We start from the raw sequence: 20,957 nt of genomic DNA on the forward strand, positions 1-20,957 counted from the left end.
GTTGCAGTGCATTGCTGGTCTTATTCTGCTCCATAAAGTGGGTCCAAAATGATTTTGTTAAGGTTGACCTTACAGTGGTAGTGCATGTGGAAGAGAATTGGTAATGTGCAGTAGTATGTGCCATCTTGAACATTACTGAAGTTCTACACCAAATAATACCAAGAATGTTCTTGGTTATTTAATCTACGTCTTGAAAGGTGCTGAGTCAGACTTTTTGGTTCTGGTGTAAATTTATATTAAAATAGTGTTGTGCTCTTGGTAGAAAAGGACCTGTCTTTTTACACCTGTAGTGAACTTCTAAATAGAACTATTGTTGTTCTTTAAAATGCACATTTCTTTGCATTACCTTAACTTGTAAATAATTATGCATGGTTTCATTTAGTAACAGGAGGAAACAACTGTATTGACAGGCAGTGGAATTGAAAATCAAATCTGGAAAAAGTTGTTATTCAAGTTCAAAGGGAGATGATATATCTTTTCAAATTAAATAGCCAGTATTAAGGGACGTGTCAAGTAGGTAGCACGAGTGAGAAATCTTTGTCTCTCCATGCCTTAGGGAAAAAACAGGAGTGGGACAGGGACAGCGCTCCTTTAGCTTGGGGGGAAAGATGTTTTTGGAGAAACGTGAGCTGTTAGTTTGTGTAGATCGTTGCATACAGAGAGGGCAGGGAGCGGCGGCAGAGGGGCTCGAGCATGTAGATGCAGGTGTGTTCAGGGGAGCAAAGGACAAGCAGGGGAGCAAAAAAGCAGGGGCTCAATCTAAAACATTTGAAAACTAGCTTGTTAAAGAGTTCCTCTGCTCAAGTGGTTGTAAAGAGCTGGGCATCGGAAACAGATTTTGTCTGCCTTTCCCTCAAAGGCTTTTGGTGTGTTCTGGGGGTTTCTGAGGATGGGTCAGGGCAGCGTTCCCGCCGAAGCCGACCTCGCTGTGCTGGGCGCGTTGGCTGCGGAGGAGAGGTCGTCTTACAGTGTGGGTAGTCTTCGGTTTCTTGCAATTGCTGTTTCCCTTACCAGTCCCTCTACAGTGGCTACTTAATTTGAAAAGACATGTGACCAGGAGAATTATACTAATTACTTTTACAAAGCCCAATTCCATTAATTATTTAACAAAATACTGAATGTCTCCTGCTACTAGATAAAATGGTATATAATTTGTTTTTTCTAGATAAATTGCAATATACTTAATATTGAAACTTTTAAGAAATGCCCAAATCTGGGTGTCATCAAAACATGCGTGTCATCTGCCAGTTTTTTCAAAGCCTCTGCAGCTCCGGTCCCGTAACAGCGCTTCCCTGCAGTTCCAGGGCTCTCCGCAGGCTCCCTCTCTGGAGAGCAGCGTAGGCGCCGGCCGGGCTCAGCTCCTCGTAGCCGAAGGTGTCAGCGCGGGGCTCCGGCTTAATTTCCGTGGCAGAGCCGGGTTTCTGGGCAGCGGGGCAGCCTTGGTGGTGCTGGGCTACCCGCTCGTGCAGCCCCTTCCGCGCAGGGCAGCGCTCGCCGCGGTGCGGGGCAGCCCCCGCCGCAGCTGCGGGGAGGCAGCGTGTCCCTGCCCGGGCCGCGGCTCTCCCCGCACGCTCCCCGCGGGCCCCCCGCGCCGTGGGCAGCCCTGCGCGGCCGGTGCCGTGGGCTGCGGGTGGGGCTGTGCCGGGCCCGCTCCTGGCGCCGCCGAGCCCTGTGCGCCGCGGTGCACGCGGGCCTTGGGGAGCGCTGAGCGGGAGCGGTCATGGGAACGCCCCGCCGCCGTGCTGGTCTTCAGATCCTCAACGGGCTGCACCAGGGAAACAGCCGCCTGTTACAGACAGAACCCACTCCGGTATTTTACCTAGAGCTCTTGGTTGTGTGGGAAGGCGAGGTGTTTGCCTGGAGCCGTTGCTGGGGCCCTCACACCCAGCCGCAGGGTCTGGCTCGTACTTGTTCGCGTCCTGGACGGCAGTACGGACGCTTTACTGCCGTCTTTTCCTGCAGTAGCTGGTGGCAGAAATAAACTCTGTCAGGTTATTTTATTTGTGACAACTTCTTGGGAGTGTGTAAATAACGTGGAAATGTCAGGTTTGTACCTGCTGGGTGTTAAGAATAGTGTGGAGAGTGGGGTGGGCAAGGACGATCTTCTAGCGTTGTAATAGCTGCTGTGGCTTATGTTGAAGCTTGTTTTTGTTTCCTAAAAAAAGTATTCCGTATTGTTATTCAGTTCATGTACACTTCTGTGTGGTGTTTTCTTTTGTTTCTTTGTTTTCTTAAGTGAATCAGTTTATTTTAAGATCTTACTTCCTTACCACTGGCAGGAGCAACGAACAAATAACCAGAGTAAGATCTTCTGAAAATGGAGGCGGATCCCAGAGATGAGGCTGATCAAAGCAGAGGTTACTCAGATTGCGCCTGGAAGTGGTTGTGGGTTTGCACAGACGCGCGAGTGGAACAGCGCTTGCCTCGGACGTCGCCTCCCCGCGCCTCCGCCCCGCTCCCGGGGCGCGAGTGGGAACCAGCGTGTTCCCGGCGTGTGACGCCATGAGGTGCTCTGGGAATCCAAAATTGAGGAAAGATACGGTTTAATTAGGCGTGGTGACAAACTCATGTTGTGACATGAGAGGCAAGGCTGATAGGCTTCATCACTGCCATTTGCACAAGGGCTGAAACTAGTCTTGGCGTGCATTGGAGAGCTAAAGGTGCAAAGGTGGAGTGGTGACAGATGTAGTATCTGAGAACTCAGTATTTCTCATCAGAATACACTGTTTTATTTTTGCAATTTCTAAGGGGAAAATACTCTCTTAAGTTGTTAGTAGAAAGTATTAAAATCCTCTCCCCCTCAAAAAAAAAAAAAAAAAAAAAAAGCAACAAAACACCCCCCCCCCCCCACCCACACAAAAAGCCCCCAAAGGAGTTTAAGTTTACTGTCTCTTATTCATTGGTGTACATGGTTGGTTCTGGTACCCTACAGGTTTAGGGATACAGGGCCAAGGAAGAGTTCTCTGCATCTTTATTCTTTAAAAAATGTACAGGGAAATGTCTGCATGAACTCTGAGCCAGTTTAACTCCTGTGGAGTATCCTACGTGCTCCAGCACGGAAAGCTCATGTTAGCTACCAGCACTGTTCTGTATGAAACTGCACAATTGGATTTCTCAAACTCTACAGCATTTCTAAGGTCCTTAATACATTTAAATTACCAGCGTCATACACATGGCTATTTCTGTCTAAGTTTTGAAATCCTATATACATTGGTGACTTAGTCTGGCAAATTCTCATATTTGTTTTTGATCAGGATCATAATGTGATAGGCAGGATCTTGTTAAATATACTTACTGTGCATATGTTTCATGTTAATTACAAGCAGCAGACTTCTGTTCTTGTCTGCGTTGGCTGTAGGGCTTGGGTGTTGGGGTGGCTGAAGAATGAAAACTTTATTATTTTTGATGTGTAGTTTAGTTTTTAGTGCAAAATGTTATTTCTTCCCAGAAGTATCCAGTTGTGAGGACCTGTTCCCATTGTTTTATGTTGTCAAAGTTTAACTGTTTAGACTGAAATTTTCTCTGCCCAGTCATTTTTTTATGTGCTTTTTTTTTTTTTTTTTTTTAGTGTGAAGCAAAATAATTAAGCTTTTTTCCCAAGCAGGCCAAATACATTGTAGTCAGCTTTTTGGAGAGCAGATACTTCACGTTTCACAGAACTAGCCTTTGTGTTAGTGCCTTCTCTCCTTCTTGGGAAGGATGGGCAAGGTCCAGTTTTGGAAAGACTAGCACGTTCGGCACAAGCACCTTGAACTTCAGTAGTTCCCAGATGAACCCGTTGCAGCTTTTACCATGGAGGGTTCAGGAGGCCGTTCCCTCTGCAAGTTTTCTTCAAGAGGTGCTGGCTCCGGACCCTGGGGCTGAGCCTGGATGCTGAGCTGGAGGAGATGACGTGTCTGGCGCTCGGCTCAGGCGAGGAGCCCAATACCGCAGTGAAGAGTTAGTCGGTTCTGGGACTGTAGGCAACCGTGAGATGGGAAGCGTCTGAGTTACAGAAGGTCATCAGAAACCAGGTGCTTTTGACGGTTTGGAAGTTAGGGTTTAGAAACAAAACACTAGGCATTTACTTCAGCTGCCCCACTTCAGGAATTTTTGGCCGTTTGTCTTCTGTAGCTTTTGCCATTTAGTCCCATGTCTGCTCTGAGACTGTTCTCTCTAATACAGTTAAAACGCTTGAAGTTACCGTGTTTTCCAAATAAACTGTAACATGGTTAGTGGTAGGAGAAAAACAGATTATGAGATTGAAAAGTAAAGGATTTCTTGAGCTATTAAGCAAAATCTTGAATGTTGCCTAAACCTGGAATACTACAAAAATAAAATTCATATGTAAGTATGATAAAGAGACGGAATGTAACTACTTCTAATGACAAGATTTTACCCTGTAGTGACTGCTAATGAGTTGAGTATGTTAATAAATTCACAGGAAATTCTCAACTAGTTCCTGAGGCATTTCGGAGGTTTCTGAATCACTGTGGGAGTTGCATGATTTTCTACCAAAAACTGCAAGACGCTATAGGATTTTGTTTTCTGTTCTGATGGGAAGAGTTTACTTCTGTTACCACAGGGAAATGCGAATAAAACTTGCGGTTAAAAAAGAAAGTAAATGCTGTGTTTTAGATAAAACAAATATGTATTTTGACAGAAAGAGGGATGTGTGTTTTAAGTTTAGATTTAACAAGTAGCTATTCAGTATTCAAAATAAATTAATGTTTCATTCAAGATCTGTTCTGTGAAGTAGAAACCTCATGAAAAGTAAAGAAATGGATTACAGAATTGTAGGTAAATCATGCAGTAGTCAGTCAAAATAGCCAACTGTTCCAACATTGATTTATCCTGTTTGACTGTTTAATAAAAATAGCATTACATAATACTAAAGGAAGCTCAAGTTGAGAGTTACATCCATAAATCATTGATTACCAAGTATAACTATTAAGTTGATTTAGAAAATAGATTAGTCTCTAGTCTGTGTAGGTTTTTTTCTATATTCTACTCTGTTGATTTGCTGCTAATACGGAGTTGTTAAGAGAGTGTAATTATATATAACTGAACTCTAAGATTTTTGTCACTCTAAGACCTCTAAAAATTATTGGAAGAACTAAAATTTTTAATTATTTCATAAACTTGACTGATTCTTGTTTATTCAAAATTCAGAGGTATACTTCTGAGGAAAATATGTGGTCTTCTGTGTCTCTAATATAGCTATCTACAACCTATTTTGGCGTCTTAGTTTAAAAGTTCAAGATTCAAACTTATTTTTAATACAGAAACTCAAAACCTTGTATCTTTTGCCTCTTGCGTATTTTTAACTCCTCTATCACTTTAACATAGAAGCATGTGCCCCCCCCATTTGGGTAGAACCAGCCATGACGGAATAGTAGCAATTACCACTTGCAGAGTGCCTGAAAATACTGCTTGAAATTGAACAAAATGGTGTTGTAGTTGATTCCTTTTCAGTCATAAAGGCTGTATATAGTAACTGCTGTCCAGAATTTAAAACAAGTCAAATAAATCAGGAAAGTCCTCTTTTGAATATAGATGTGTGGAGTAATCCTGGAGGCGATGTATTCAGCATTGAACTCAGTGATTTTCAGTGCAGCTGGAAGCTTAGGCATAGGTTGGTAATTGTTGAGCTATTTGGAACTTTATTTTGTAAAGGGGAAGTACCTTGCTGTTTTAAGACATGATGCCAAAGAAAGTTGGCATTTAAAAAAAAAGTCTTCTCAGCAAGAGGAAGAATCTACCAGTTTTACTGAAAAAATGTGGGGAAAAAAACCCAACTAGACATTCATAGCCGCATAAGTACACAGGCATCTAGTTGTTTTCAATATCTGAGTACAATTGAATTCTATAAGAAAATGGAAGAAGTTTTGTAACATTTCTTAAGATGACAATTTTTTCCCCCTACTTTGTGTCAATTTTTTTCAGTCTTGGAGCTGGCAATGAAAAATGCTTTATACAATAGTAGTTGTGAGGATGGGGATTTATTTTAGATTAAGTGTAAAGATAAAATACCACTGTAATCATTTGATAATAGACTTGCAGAACTCATTACAAGAATTCTAAACTTTGCTTACTTTCTTGAAGGTGTGATTAAATTACGTGTTATTCGAACTCCATAGGAGTTTGAATAGGAGCTCCTGAGCATAGGAATGTAAGATTGGAATACTTTATATACTTCTTGTTCAGCCTGCAGTAATACAGGCTGTTGTGTACCATGCACACGGTTTTATAAACATTTTGAGACCAGAATATGAATTAATGAATGAAAGTAAGAATATGAGTTCAGCTTGGTAGGTCGGTTGTGTTGGCTCTCCTACCTGAAATACTCTTTTCTGCTTAATGTTAACCAGTGAAATACTTCTCTCTCAGTCAGGTGTCAGTAACATTTAGAATGCATAAGAAATTCTTCTTCATGGTCAACTGAAACATAATTTTTGTTTAACAGTAATTTTCTCCTTTACTTTCTGCCTTGTAAGAGAAAGATAAGATGAACAAAATCAGGAGATGGGTATGTTACCAAGTGACATGTGTCTAAATATTGTCATTAAAAAGTGCTGTGCTAAAACCCTGGTGTATCAGCTGTTGTTACGTGGTAATATTTATTAGTTAAAAGGTAATTGTGCTCTTCCCTCCTCCTTGCCGCTCTCGGTGGTGGTACTCGTGAAGCTGAATGTCTCGGCGGCAGGATGCTTGTGTCGTCGTTCGTGAAGAACCTTGTCAGGGTTCCCGTGAGCGGGCAGGTCCCTTCCGAGGGCAGTGTTTGTTTGCCCCTGACTTTGTGAACAGTGTCTTAGGTGGGAAGAGCATCTCTCACCCGGGTCTCTGGAGTGCAGCATCCTCAGGTTTTCTTCACTGAAGGGCAAAATATTTGTATCAGAGGAAGCATTAGGATGCAGGGTGTAGAGGGAGGAGAAACTTTTTTGTTAGATAGCTGTAGTTATCAGAGATAAAGGCAGTTTTCAGGACATGCTACTGTCATTCACAGGCACTTCAGTGACGTGTCTCTGTGCCAGCTCTCCAGAACTTCTGCTTTCTGCTTTCAGTTGCTTCTACGCTTGATACACAGATCATCGTTATCGCACCAGTAATTCAGTCCCTCAAGTGGACAGCTAAATCTCTGCGTTTCTAAATGGTTTGTCTGCGGAGAGGAGATAGAAAAGCCAAATCCAGTCCCTTCAAATATGCAGAGCTTTCTAGCACCAGAGTGATTTGGAGATTTCAGGCAAATTAGCAAAGAAGCTAGAGTTTAAAATTGGCTGGATCACAGCGGGTTTAAGATGGCACTAGCTCACTAAGAGGTGTGCCTGTTAATCTAGCGTACGACAGCGTTGAAGAGGCTTGTTTGGCTGAGGGAGCAAAGTTCTTGGCACTTCTGCCATGTAAACAGTTGACCTGGTTTCTCGCAGTTGGCCCACCACGTCATAGGGAAAACAAGTGTCTTGAGAGCCCGTGTTGGTGTTACACGTGTGAATTTAGGGGAACAGGACCTAAAAGTTTGGTTTTGGCATCATCACAGTCTAAAAGCGTTTTATATTCACACAGAAGTTGAAGCTTACTCTGCAGAGCATTTGGAAAAGGTTCCGTTTTTCAGTGAAACGGCAGGGCTCTTACCTCCTTCGTGCTACTGCTGCGGATAACGAGGGTAGTAGGACGAGGGAACTACCACAGTGCAGCTTTCTTACTACTATTCTGAACGACTTGATTTTTGCGAAGAAGTTCTTATTTGCTTTTAGAAGCACAGTGCAGGGTGGTCAGGAGCCAAGTTCTCAACTAAAATTCATCCCTGTTGAAGCATCCTGTAAGCTGTGAGGAAAAGCTCTGTTGCCTCTGTTCCTAAGACAATTAATAAATAAATGCTTTTGTTCTAGAAGAAGCATTTTATATAGGCTAGTTTTAGATAGTGGTATAGAAGACAGAAATCAAAGTCAATTATAATGAAATCATTCTCAGTCTTACACATGGCTTAAAGTGAAGAATGTATGTGTGTATATACACACTCGTGTGTATGAATACATATACGCTGGCTTAGTTTTCGAGCAACTCTGTGCCAGTCCTATTTTCAAGCCAAATGAATTTTAAGATTCTGATCAAAGATTTCCTAAATACAGACTAAATTGCTAGTTCTTAATGGTCTCTAAATTCTGACTTTTTTTGGGCTCCAGTACTGCCATGTAACACTTGTGCTAAGCGGTGGTCACCACAAGTGTATTAGTTTGTACTGTGGGTTTGGTTTTGTTTTGCTATTACACAATAGCTTGTAAATCCGTTTTAAATGAGAGCACAATGATATTTTTTTACATTTCTTCAGAGGCATTTGGCCCAAACTAAATCACTCTAAAGAGACTGAATATCTTTTCTGACGTATTGCTGCATGGCAGTAAGGAACAAAAAACCCCTGTATGGCTGCTTTGACGAAGTGCAGAATTTATCACAATCTTGCACGGTAAGAGATCAATAGTTTTAAAAAAGGCACTGCTAAAGAATGAACGATTTCATAGGCAGAGAACAGATGCGAAAAGTAGAAACATAAAATGTACCTACGTGTTGTGTTGTAACACGCGTTTGTATTTTCATGTAATAAATGTTCAGCAGAACAGGACTGGTGTCTTCCGATTTCTGTTATAGTAAGAAGCCAATCCATAAACCACCGTGACTTTCTAAATATGGTCTAATCTGCTTGGCTGTTTCGCCTTCATTAAATAACTAAGTGGCAGTCTTTTTATAGCTTCCAGGCCTTAGTAGGGAAACATCTGTTTTCTTTTCTTTTTTTGAAGTTCTGGGTTCTGAAATTAAAGCGTAATAGTCTTCTCAGAATAAAACATTGAGAACTGACTCATCCTTATCATGCTCTTGCTATTGATGCAAGATATTTTTTCCTCTGTAGCTTTTGCTGTCTGGGAAGAATTCCTATGCTTCCGTCCCTCATTTAATTTTAAATCTTTGCTGACAGCAGCACTTCTCTTGTCCTGTATCTTTTAAGTTTAATCTATTATTGCTATTACTTAAATGCAAAGTGTAATATACATATATATTTTTGTCTTAGATGTTCCTATTCATTTTTTGTGAGGAAAAAGTCTATGTGAAATGATTATTTTCATTTATAACAAAATTTGACAGATTAATTTTTGTGACCATTTTAATTGAAATCAGTTTGTTGCTGTGCTAGCAGATCACATCTGTTTATTTTAATTTTTATGATTCTATTGAAAGCTGTAGAGATATATATGTAAATACATACACAAAAAATACTTACCAAGTCTTTATTTAGTACTGCGTATTAACATCTCAGAATAGTATTTAACTTTTTTCTTTTGGTGCACTGTTAATTGTAGATTATCAGAAACCAGTAACTTATGACATAGGTCTTCTGGCATTTCTAGGATTTTTTTTTCTTCCAGTTTCACATTTTCTGTGGTTATTTCAGCTTCTGCTTACTTGTAGCTCTTTAATTCACTTAGTAGAACCATTATTTTGGTTTAAATTTATTGTACGTAAAGAACTGTGTTGTCTGTTGATGATCAGAAAGGGCTTTGTGATGTTTCATTTTGGCAAACCATGGCTTTTCTAAAATGCTTTGAAAGAGATGTCATCTCTTGGTTGACACTGAATTGCATCAACTGAGCCTGTATTCTATCATTGTATTGCTGTCTTCAAGCATTTCCTGTTGATTGAAAATGATAATTTTGGATAGGAAATAAGAAAATACCAGCTTTAAAAAGTAATGAGGTATCTCAGTGCAGCAGTAGTGAATTCTACACTATATTTTGAACTGAATATGAAACTACCTATTCCTTTTTTTTGTAAAGGTCCTGAAACTATCTTCGTGTTTTGTTTTGAGATGTTCTGATGATTTTTTTTCATTAAATCACAGCTGAAAAGATGGCAGGAGTTGAAAGTGTCATTTCATAAAATAGTGCAGCTTCAGATACTGCTGCTGCCAGGTACCAGTGATAATAGGAAATGACAGCAAGTCCAAAAGTAGATATTAGATTTATAATCAACTTGAAATGATCTATTCAAAAGTATAGCATATTTGTAATCATAAATTATAATAAATATTCATGTGGATTAAAATGAGAAATAAATGATTGTACATGACCATACTTGGTGTCTCTTTCCCCCCCCAAAATTAAAAATGAAGCTGCACATTTTGTGAAAACGTGAGGTTATATTAATCTCGCAGGGAAACTTTTGTTCTTATTTGTAGAGGTAACTTAGCCTTCTTTTCTATATTTGTTGTTTAAAAGTGGTTTACGCAAAAAATGTCTTTCTCGCTTAGTCTCAGTATGTCGTCTCCATCTGTGACTAAGCACATTCACTTATTTGGTCTGCCCTTACAGATTTGTGTCTCTTGGATACTGAGATGGGTTTTTTTTTTGTTGTTTTTTTTTTCTGCTGACTAAACCTATTTTACTTTTCCTTGTGTTTCCTGTCTTTGTTCTTATTGGACCATGTTTTTATTAGGTACTTGATGTGGGAGGGCCGTTACCAGAACACAGAGACAGAAGCAGCTGTATTTACACACCTAAAGTGCAGAGAAACCAACCCACGCCCTTCTCGGCCGCGAGCCCCGAGCATTTAGTCTTGTGAGTCCCAAGAACCTTCTCACTCAGAGTGGCCGGTGTTGGATGTCTGCCTTTTAGTGTTAGAGAGTCCAGTGTTGTCCTCAGAGCAAGGAGAGAGGCAACTTGAGACACACAGAGAAAAAGTAATGTGCGGAGTTTTTATTCCGTACTCTTGACTTTTATATATTTGTCTGCCACAGGGGTGTTCTGACACTCCTTATTACCTCTTCCTTCCTGTTAAAATCCCTCCAGCGCGATTCTGCTTGGCAGTGGGATTACTTCAGCGCACACATGTTTTGCTGCTTTAGAGACCTACCTGAAGTATGCCAAAAGAGAGTATGCTGCTGCACCTCTCTGGTCATGCTGGTAACCTTAATTTTTAAAATGATACAGTTCTTCGTTGTCTCCCCTCTGTGTTAAGAATCACATCTCTTACACTGCACTCATAGTAAGAGAAACTAGTACTTTGAGGAGAGGGGTGATATAAATGTGCATTCATAGTTTAGTGAGTTCTAAATGCGTTTCATTCCTTGTGAAAAATCCGGGTATTTTGTGCATAAGTAGTACGTACTGGAATGAAAAGATCTGCTTGATAGGTATCAGTAAACAGAAAGCTGAGTTGCATAATAATGGATGTGAAAATAATATTCAGTGTAGCAGCGGATAATTATATGCAGGAATACTTGTTTTGCATCAGGCCTCACCATCTCCAGAGATGCAAAGGAAATATAGGTTCGGGTGAGGTAACTTTTTGAAACTGTCAGCCTGTTCATACTATTGGAAACCGTAGCGCACAATCACGTTTGTTGAGTATAGTGCAAAATGTAATTCTTTGAGTCCCTAACATAAATCATGATGCCACGTCCAGGAGTGCACTGTAAGTGCCCCTGGGTCCGAGTTACTTACTTTCTAGTGATTTCCCATAGGAAGCCTGCATACACGTGTATTTATGGATTTCATTCAGGGATGTCTTGATTGTAAACTGGAGTGAAACTTTGATATCTGTAAAGTATTGCCAAGAAGAGAAGCAATGCATTGTTCGTTTAGCTCTAGTTTTAACATCATCTGATTTTCAAATTACCAGATAAACTGGGAGTGAATCTAACATGCAGCTGAAAATTAGAGGAAGTTGTATAGTTAACACCTTTGTTTTGCATATGCATAACAGAAAAGGAGTAAAAAATGGGCTTTTAAATGTCTGAAAACACTACAAATAGTCTTTATTCTGCTGCATCTTTATATTTTGATTGTTTTTGCAGTTATCCCTAGAAACAGAGTTTTTGTTGGATAGAGCCAAATGGTACTTGTGTAAAAAGCATGCTGTAGTGAAATTTCTCCCTTGTAATTTCTTTAGTTATCATTCAGCACTTACTTTGTAACTGCTGTTGGCATAGGACTTCTAGCGTGGGTTCTTGTTATAACTGCATTTCAGAGCTACTCTGAGAAAGAATTTTTGCTGTATATTTAGATAGTGCTGAATTGAGTATCCATACACAAACACTGAATAATACTTTATTATTTTGAAAATTGTAGAGATAATTATAGATAAAGTTTGCTGACTTCCTTCACAAACTTCAGAAATACTGTAAAATCCTATCAATCTTGCCTCTGCAGAACAAGGTACAGTTCTGGGATCTAATGCAGAAGAACCAAACATCGTAGTCTCGTAATCAGAACCTGAAAAAAAAAAATCTGGTATGTGAGCAGTAAAAGATGGACTTTCTACACAGAAACTGGAAATGTTTTTGAGCTGTTTAAGCTGACCTGTCACATATAGAAATCTGATCCTTAAAAATGGATATTAACCCCTAGTCAGCATGAGTAATGATCAGTGATTCATTTTTTTTCTTGGAATAGAAAGGTCTGTAAAATGTCAATTCTGAAATGCTGAAGCATTTGTTTCACTTTGGTGTCATCCTCCTTTGGGCGCTTGACAAAATGCTGACAGGGAGCCCTTGCATCTGAGTGCTCTTCAGACACTACTGCTTCAGCCTCTGCAGTCCTGACAGAGCCCAGGCTCTGCATCAATTTCAGATCGTTCCAGCGCGCAGTTACTGTTTAGAAGATGCTCGGGAGTGTTGGCGTACAGACGCCTGGTGCTTGTTGTCTGAGGCGTGGTGTCGTCGCCGCAGCATCCCCTGCACCCTCTTCGTCTTGCTGCCGAGCAGGTGAGTGCTCAGGCTCTTAAACCGTCGGGCTGCACGGCTTCTCCTAGGCCAGGGTGAAAGTGTGCGCTGTGGTCTCTTCCTTGGCACCTGCTGGAAATTTGCTGTGCTACAGAGTGGCTTGTACAGTAGATTAATTGTTTTTTCAGGCAGCTTTTGTAGGGTGAGCATTCCGGATTGAAAGCGTTTGCATCTTGATGAGAAGTTATCTCCGCTCATCTGTGTTTCTCTTGTGAGGGTGGTGTTGCCAGCCTTTCGCCGTCTAACCCAGCGTAATGGTGAGCATAGCGGAAGGTAAAGGGGTGCTCGTTCAAAACTAAAGTGGCGACTGCTAAACGTACATGTAAAAGGTTAATAACGTCACGCAGAATAATGTAGATATACAGATTGGTTTATCAAAGCATGCGAGGATTTATTTTATTTTAATTTTTTTTTTCAAACCAGACTTGCCCTGTTGAAATTCGTGGATTGAAATGTTTGTTTGTAAATAGACTTGAGTCACCTCAGCATTAAGTGCATCTCCCTACAGTCTCCTATCTCCTATCCATTTCCCGATGGATATCATCGATACCTGATATCACCATTCTCTTTTGTGGTATAATTCAGGTAAATTGTATTTCTTGCCCAGAATTATGCAACTTTAAGGACTATATTTTGAGGCCGATCCAGAACTGAGGATCATAGAGGCTTGTAATTTAACGTCCCATCTCCTCACTTACCTCTCCTTCCCCCAAGGGGAAAAAGAAAAAGGTAGAGCAACCAAATTGCAATGCCCATGAGACTGTGCAGCGACACAGGAAGAAATTTATGTCACAGGAAAGTTCTTTCATCGAAATTGTCAGCCTTTTACGAGAAAAGCTGATTTGAATAATTCATAATTTTTTGAGCCAATTAGGTCTAATCTGAATAAAAAACAATTTGGCAGCAAAATTCTGATTAACATACACCTTTTAAACAAGGAGTTGCACTTTTAATACTGATACTTCTTGGTAAGAAAAGATTGCTTCTCATCTGCATTTGGCAATGCCTTTTTGATGTATCTAGCATTTATCTTAATTTTTATTGTTGTTTAGGATTAGGTAAAATAGATGTTTCAGAAGAGCAACATTTCATTGTGTAACTTCTTAGGGTAGGGTTTTTTTTTTTTAATTTTACACCGTGGTGTCTATCTGAAATTGTATCGCTAAACTATATTTCCAGTTCTGTCTTTTGAATATGATTAGCTCTTCCTTTCACTTCAGTAGAGCATGGTAAGGATCCTAATCTTTACTGAGTTTACTGTTACTAATTAAACTTTCAACAAAGGTGTTTCAGAGTTTGGCTTAATTTTATAGTACCTATAGAATTATAGTGCAGGATTAGAAATTAGAGCGAGTTTTGCAGATTCCGAAGATGATTTATGAGAAAACCGGTACAAAATAATCTGAACATCATGCGATAGTATCCTTGGCCTCTGTGAAACATAAGTATTTCTTTTCTAATGTAATCTTGAAGGTAGTGGAAAGTGTGAATGCAGAAGTATTTGAAACAGGGTTCATTTCTATTTAAAAACAATAATTAGTTACTTGTAAAATAGGAGAAAAGGTTCTGAGTTGAAATTTCATTTGGATACGTTGTTGATGATCAGTGTATCTTGTCATACTCTAAATGCCCAAAGATGGATTCAAAACAGATAGGTCTCTTAAATGCTGTACTTTATCCTCAGTCTATTTAAAGTGTCCACTGCATGTTACCAAAACACTTGTGGCAGCTGATTCTCTTCTAAGCTGCAATTTTCCCCAGGTTATACCTGACTCAGTTATGCCAAATTTGGGACCTCACCTTACATTTAAGTGACTCTTGGTAAGGCTTTTATGTGGCTGAAGACTGCTTATGCAAAAATTTGCAGAAGTTTTGTATCTTACTTGTCATATGAATATTTTCACTGCTGTGGATTTCGATACAAGAAACAGAGTTATACCTCTGACTGAATCTGGCCTGGTATTGATTAGGAAGGGGGGGGCTATAAAGAAAACAGAAGATGATGTAGGAGTGCACCATGCGCCTTGCCAGTATCTTGGTATGAAACTTAAGAAATATGGGGCAATCTTGCTGCAGGTTTACTGAAAAAAAAGGGTGTTTAAATTTTTTTCTGAAGAGTTTTACGTGAAGTGCTCAGAGTATATCATGAAAAGCAGCGTAGTGACAGTGCAGTCCTGGGACACTCGGAGTATTTAGCACTTGCATGGCCTTCGTGTTTGTACAGCGTTTAAAACGTGCGAAGTGACTCTCAGTAATAGTGTCAGCACTTATTTATCTGAGTGAAAAACCGAAATCTCGAAGGAATGAAAAGATGAGTGGTGTTAGCTGCACGTGGACGTGGTGACGGGAGCTGGGGACAGCGCTGGTGTCCGCAGCCGGGTCTCACGCGGCCCCCGCTCCCGTGGGGCGAGGGGGCGAGCGGGGGCCTCCTCGCCGGCTGTGCGTAGGGCGCCCTTAGGGTGGCAGGGTGGCTCGCCTGGGCCGTGGCGGGGCCTGCGGGGTGCCCGCCGCTGCCCTCGCTCCGCCGTCCTGGGCGCTCCTGCTTGGGGGTGCCCGGCCCCCGCCCCGTTCTGTGCCCCCCCCCCCGTTCTGCGGCCCCGGCGACGCCTGGGCGACGCCGCGTTCCGCGCCGCGGTGCCGCGTGCTGGGTGAGGCTGCGCAGGGCGCCCTGGCCGGGTCCCTTCGGCGTGGGAGCAGCCCCGGGCGGCCGGCGGCGCCCTGCTGGCTGGGGCGAGGGGACGGGCAGCGTCGCGGGGCTCCGCTGCGGTTTCCCGTCCAGCCGCGTTCGCCGGCTCTGCACGTTGGAGACGACGGAAGTGTGTGTTTTGTTTACCTTTGCGCTGTTGACCTCTTGTTTTCCCTGTTAGAGGTAACCATTAAAATATAGACGTAATACATAAGGATGTAAAGATCAATTGAAAATTAGAGGTATATCAGTTTAGATTTCTTGTTTTGTTTAATTTTTGTCCAGACCCAGTTTATAGTATTCAGGTATCCCAGCTCATATTGACAGGATGCTGTTGTGTCCGCAGTCACATACTTTGAAGGGAATGATTTATCAATACCTATTTAAAAGCAAGAAAAAAATCTTATATGAAAGTATATATTTTAGCAAAGACTTTGAACATAGATTTTTGAAGGTAATTTAGTTTTACCAAGTTTCAGCTTACTAAATGTGGAAATGATGTGACTGTTTGTTTCCTTTTGTAAATCTTTAGCTATTTTTTGGTATTTTACATTTTTATTCAACATCTTTCAATTTTTTGCACAATAATGTCTTGTTCTTGCAAAAAAGAGAACATTTTTCTAATGAAAAGCTGCACATACTCCCTTTCTATGTTCCTGCCTTACGAGAGATTGCTTTCCTGTTACGCTGGGTTCTGCTGCATTCACGATTAGTATTGGTTCACTGTGGAAAGTTCATTGCCGTTACTAAGCACCAGGGAAGATAACTGAAGTTTTGGTCAAAGCATTGAGAGAAACTTACCCAAATCACTACACCTGGGAAATAAAAAAGTCGTTTTTTCAGTTTAACTTATTCAATTTATCTGTTACAAATGTGAGACAGTATAAAAAATAAGCTTGAAACTTTAGCAACAAATTGACTGGCAAAATATACAGAAAAAAACCAAATGTTTAATGTACACACTTGGACTTAACCAGGAGAATATGGATCTGTTGTCATTTGTACGGACTCTTTAGTCACAGAACGCGTTAGGTCTGCAGTCTAATTACTGCTGATCCTGACTAATGACTGTTTCAGGGATTATCTCTTTGGTGTCAGCCATCTGCTGTGGTTTAGAGTAATAAACTAACTAAACATAATTAAGGTTTGACTTAATTTGAAAGCAAAACGATGTATGTCTCTAGGAAGAGAGTATCATCCCTTTGTTTGAAATTATCAGAAATGCCGATATTGCAGTTATTCTGTTTATGACTTTAAAAAAAGATAAACTAAAGGCTGAAAATAGAAAACAATTTCTATTAGGAGTCCTGAATTTAAAATTTGAAAGTTAAAATGCTTAGCAATATTATGCATTGATAAGTAACTCTGAAGTAAATTGGTTTCTTGACTTCTACTGTTCAATAAAGTAGTAGGTAATTTTTGTACCATTTCAGTGCAGCTAGTTGTTTTTCTGTATTTGCAGATAGAATGCAAATTCCCTCCTGAATGAGGGAAAGTTCTGTGTGATAAATTGGGCTTCAAAGAATTAAAGCAATAAAGTCTTCCAGTGCTTTTCTTCGCAAAGAGGCTGTTTGCAGTTTACATAAAGAGTAAGTAGTTCCAGAGGGTATACTGTAGTTCTCTCATTAGCAGAATTTTCAGTTAAGGAAATTAATACTGTGTTTTCTAACTAGCTAACAGAGTCCAGGGACTTTATCTACTCCATAGATAGTTTGACATATAAAAAATGCATTTTAGTTTGATTTAGAATTACTGATTTAGTAAAAATGGGTACATTGTACCCTCCAAATACGTGTCTTTCAGTGTATTTTTTGCTTTAGTACTTCCTTCTGCCTTTAAGATTCGTTGTTACTGACTGAGAAAAACAAAGATAGATATACAAATTCTGTATATAACGATAGCTCTTGGGCTTGTTTTCTAAACGAGTATTTGGAAAGTCACTGTTTTGTGTACGTTCAGATCAGAAATACTGTTTGATACATTGCTTTTTAAATTGACTAAAATTAATTTTCGAAAGTGTCTTTCTTGTGCACCTTGTACTTGGCAGTCTGTTCTACAAAGACTGGGAGTGAGATTTTATTGTAATTACGTGGTTTATAGTCAGTACTTGGCCTCCTTGTCGTAAGTTTGAGAAAGGATGGTGCATGTGTAGCTGAAGGAGACTCCAGGAGAGGAATTCAGTTTCTCAGGATTTTCCCTTGTTAGCCGGAGTTAACTTTTGATTTGTCTCATCATTCCTGAAAAGTATCTTCCCCCACCTTATTTACACTCTGATCCAGACTTGCCTTCAGTTTCAGTTCTTGCAGATTGAGTCACATGGCTGTTGGACTCTGCTACCGGTATGCTCAGACATCCATTTGTTTGGCTGTAACTTAAGTTAAAATTACTGGGCTTATTTCATTGAATTGTGTATTTTAAGAAACACAAAGTACAATTATTATTAAAAATACTGGTCATTGAAAACTAGTTTCTAAAATACTTAAGTAATTCATGGCACAATTAAAATGCCTTATTTTGTATGAAAAGTCCACCAGAAAAGAAAGCCAACACGTTTCAGGGATTTTTATACTTGGAATATCCCACTGTAATATCACTGTCTTTCCCCAGCTTTAGGAGGTGCGATAGACTTTTCTCAGGCTTCATAGGTCTGTTAAAGCCAGGGCTCTGTCAGGAAGCAGCCAGAGCAGGACCAGGGAGGATGAGCTGGGAGGCACCAGGGAACCCTGGCGCAGAAGGTGCCGGGGCTGACGCGGGCAGTCCCGGAGGACCTGAACCTGGTGGGCAGAGCAGGGTGCTGGTAGCAGGATCCAGCAGCCCCAGAGGAGGTGAAGTAGCAGTCAGTGCCGGGTCCATCCGGCAGTCCTGTCAGGAGCGGGAGAGGGGGCTGAAGACAGGGCTGCGCTATGGGTCTGAGGGGTCTGTCCAAGCCCTAGGGCTGGAGACAAGACTGAAGACAGGCACACGTACAGCCTAGCTCAGGCAAGGGCTGAAGGCCTGGGCCTGAGCTTAAATGGAGCTCCTGGACAGAGGGTGTGGGTGTTGGTCCCAGCTGAGACTGGTCAGGGCAATTAAGGCCTATTGGGGTCCCAAGGGCCCTCACAGGCTGCTTCTGGTCATTGGAAATAGTCAGCGGGTAGTTAGGGGCTCCATCCTGGGAAGGCTTTGTTTTGCAGCTGGTATCCAAGTTAAAATATGATGTTGGTCTCGGCAGCACTGCCTAACTGCCTTAACTCTTCAGTTGTGCCTGGGGTACCTGTTAGCCTTTATGCGGCACAGAGTGGATGCTGTTCACGTAATGTAGCTGCCATCTGAACATAGCATTAGGAGCCACCGAGGAGTCCAGTGCAGCTCCAATCAGCACTGATACTCCTGTAGTTCCCTTGGCGATCTCATTTCCTGCTGTAGAAAATAGATGTTTGTCTTCCCTTCTGTAGATATGGAGTCTGGAGAGCGGTTGTCATCATCAGCTTCCTCTACTGCAGCTACGTCGTCTCCAGCATCTTCTACGCCTTCTGTAGCTTCAGCAGTTTCCAAGGGTGGCCTTCCCGCTGGAGCTGCATCGCAGAGCTCCACAGTCAATGCATGTGGTAAGCCTGGCTCAGTTACCTACTGCCACGTTGTTCTGTGTTTGCCAGCTTTTGTGATGAAGTTATTATTACGAGGTCAAATACAATGAGGTTGCACAGATGCATCAAGAACAATTTTTCTGTTTTGTTTTGTTTGAAGGAGAGAGCTGCATATCCCACGGAACTTACATTCATGATATTCCACTGCTTTTCAGAACAAACTTGGTTCTTTCCAATAGGCTGAGCAATAGTATATTCTCCAAACTGAAAAACTCCCCTGCCCTTATCTTGTAGAACCCCCTGTACTCCTGGTGCGCTTCTGCAGCCTGGGATTGTTCAGGATTGTTCATCTGCAACTTCACTGGGAAGGCTAGAAACCAGAATTTCTGTGTACCTACAAATATGTCTCAGTAACATTTACTTTATTACTCAAAAAGCAGCCAGCAAAGTTGTTTAACTAAAACTTACGAAGAACAAATGAAAAATGTATTTTATTTTTCAGTATCTACCACCACAAATTCAACCCACAGACTTGTGTGTCTGTGTTTATTAGCTCCTAACATTTGAAACTGTTTTCTGTGGTGGTTACCTAGAATGTAGTAGGAGTTAATTTGCATATGGCTATAAACTTAAAATCTTATACTGAGGATCTATGGGGCTTATTTACTTCTTCTCTTTTGTAGGTATTAAAGCATCTAATTTTAAGTGTAGCGTCATGTATATATAGGATATATATTTTATCTAACAATAAAATAATTTCAAGGAAGATAAATGATATAATTTAGATACTAAGCGGTCAGTTTCTATCTTTGTCAGAAAATCCAGGTATTCCTTTGCTTAGGCAGTAAGTATGAAGTAGATGTGAATGCATATAGTTCACTGCTTTTTCATTTTATTTTCAACTTCTTTGTTTTTTGAAAAATAATTTCATTATAGTCTGACAGCTCATAGTTTTAAAAGTGACAGTAGTTCCCAGTAATCAGGGGTTGTTCCCTTTAGTTTTTTTTTTTAAACAGTAAAATCCTTTTTTGCTGCATCTGAATTTAAAAAATGTATACACTTTCTCTCAGGGGCCTTTTGTATTCTTAAAAGCAAGCTGGACTGTAATTTTCTTTCTGTCCTGTCCTATCAGTTTTATTTATGAGTATATCCCTTCCTCCACCTGACATAGTACACTGTGCTTTAAGTTTTAGAAGAACTCTTGCATCCACTCTCAAAAGGTATACGCTGTACTAGAGAAATTTCACAAAAATATTTATGCTGCAAAGAACAGCTAAAGACTGTTTTTTGTGAATGACCTTTGGCTGGAATTGCAGTTTCATAGAGCCAGTACTTCATTAAATTTACAACATATTCTGTAGTCAGGATAGACTAGTATTCTAACCTGTTTCAGTTCCCAAACTCAGATGTTACTCACCTGTGTGATCTTTTAAAATAATGTATGATGACTGTGTTTATCAGTCTCTATCTGATAATTACAGGAGGTAGGTGTTGAAAAACACAGTTCTCCCAGATCTAGTAAGATAGTTGCTTAATTTCTAAGAGTTAGAAGGTCAAAAGCATCTTAATCTGTGCACCAGATTAGAGGGGTTCTTTTTATTCTAATTCATTCCACTTGTTTTCTTTGCAGTAATCAATGCTGTATTAAGTAGTCTGTGTAATAAACTTCATTGCCTACCCTCTCAGGTTCCTAAGATAATGGTGAGTTAGCACTGGGAGTATTTATGCTGTGCCAGGGAGTTTATGTTACAAATAAATTATTTTGATATATTCCCAGGTCCAACAGGCAAAGTGTCTATGTGAAACCATTATGGAAAATATTGCACATATATACTTGGAGTTAGATGCAGGAACAGTAAGGAAAAAAGGTGCACTGATAGTGTAACTGGTCAATGTAGCATTAATCCCTGAAAAATTGAACCATTCCAATCAACTACAATTTTCAGCATATTTA

General features: G+C 40.6%; 1 protein-coding gene across 7 annotated transcripts in view; it reads left to right on the forward strand.

The window, feature by feature from the left end:
- The window catches only part of BAZ2B (bromodomain adjacent to zinc finger domain 2B), a 159,818-nt gene that overhangs the window by 56,964 nt on the left and 81,897 nt on the right, over positions 1–20,957 (forward strand). For 6 of the 7 annotated variants that reach the window (XM_064514492.1, XM_064514491.1, XM_064514488.1 and 3 more), the window contains one exon: positions 18,872–19,024. In XM_064514492.1, the coding sequence (XP_064370562.1) occupies positions 18,874–19,024 (151 nt within the window). In that variant the 5' untranslated portion in view covers positions 18,872–18,873. Of the gene's footprint in view, positions 1–16,933; positions 17,027–18,871; positions 19,025–20,957 lie in introns of those variants that run through there. The other variant, XM_026108785.2, reaches the window with a different exon arrangement.

The sequence above is a fragment of the Dromaius novaehollandiae genome, chromosome 7 (genome assembly GCF_036370855.1).
Source record: "Dromaius novaehollandiae isolate bDroNov1 chromosome 7, bDroNov1.hap1, whole genome shotgun sequence".
Taxonomy (NCBI): Eukaryota; Metazoa; Chordata; class Aves; order Casuariiformes; family Dromaiidae; genus Dromaius; species Dromaius novaehollandiae.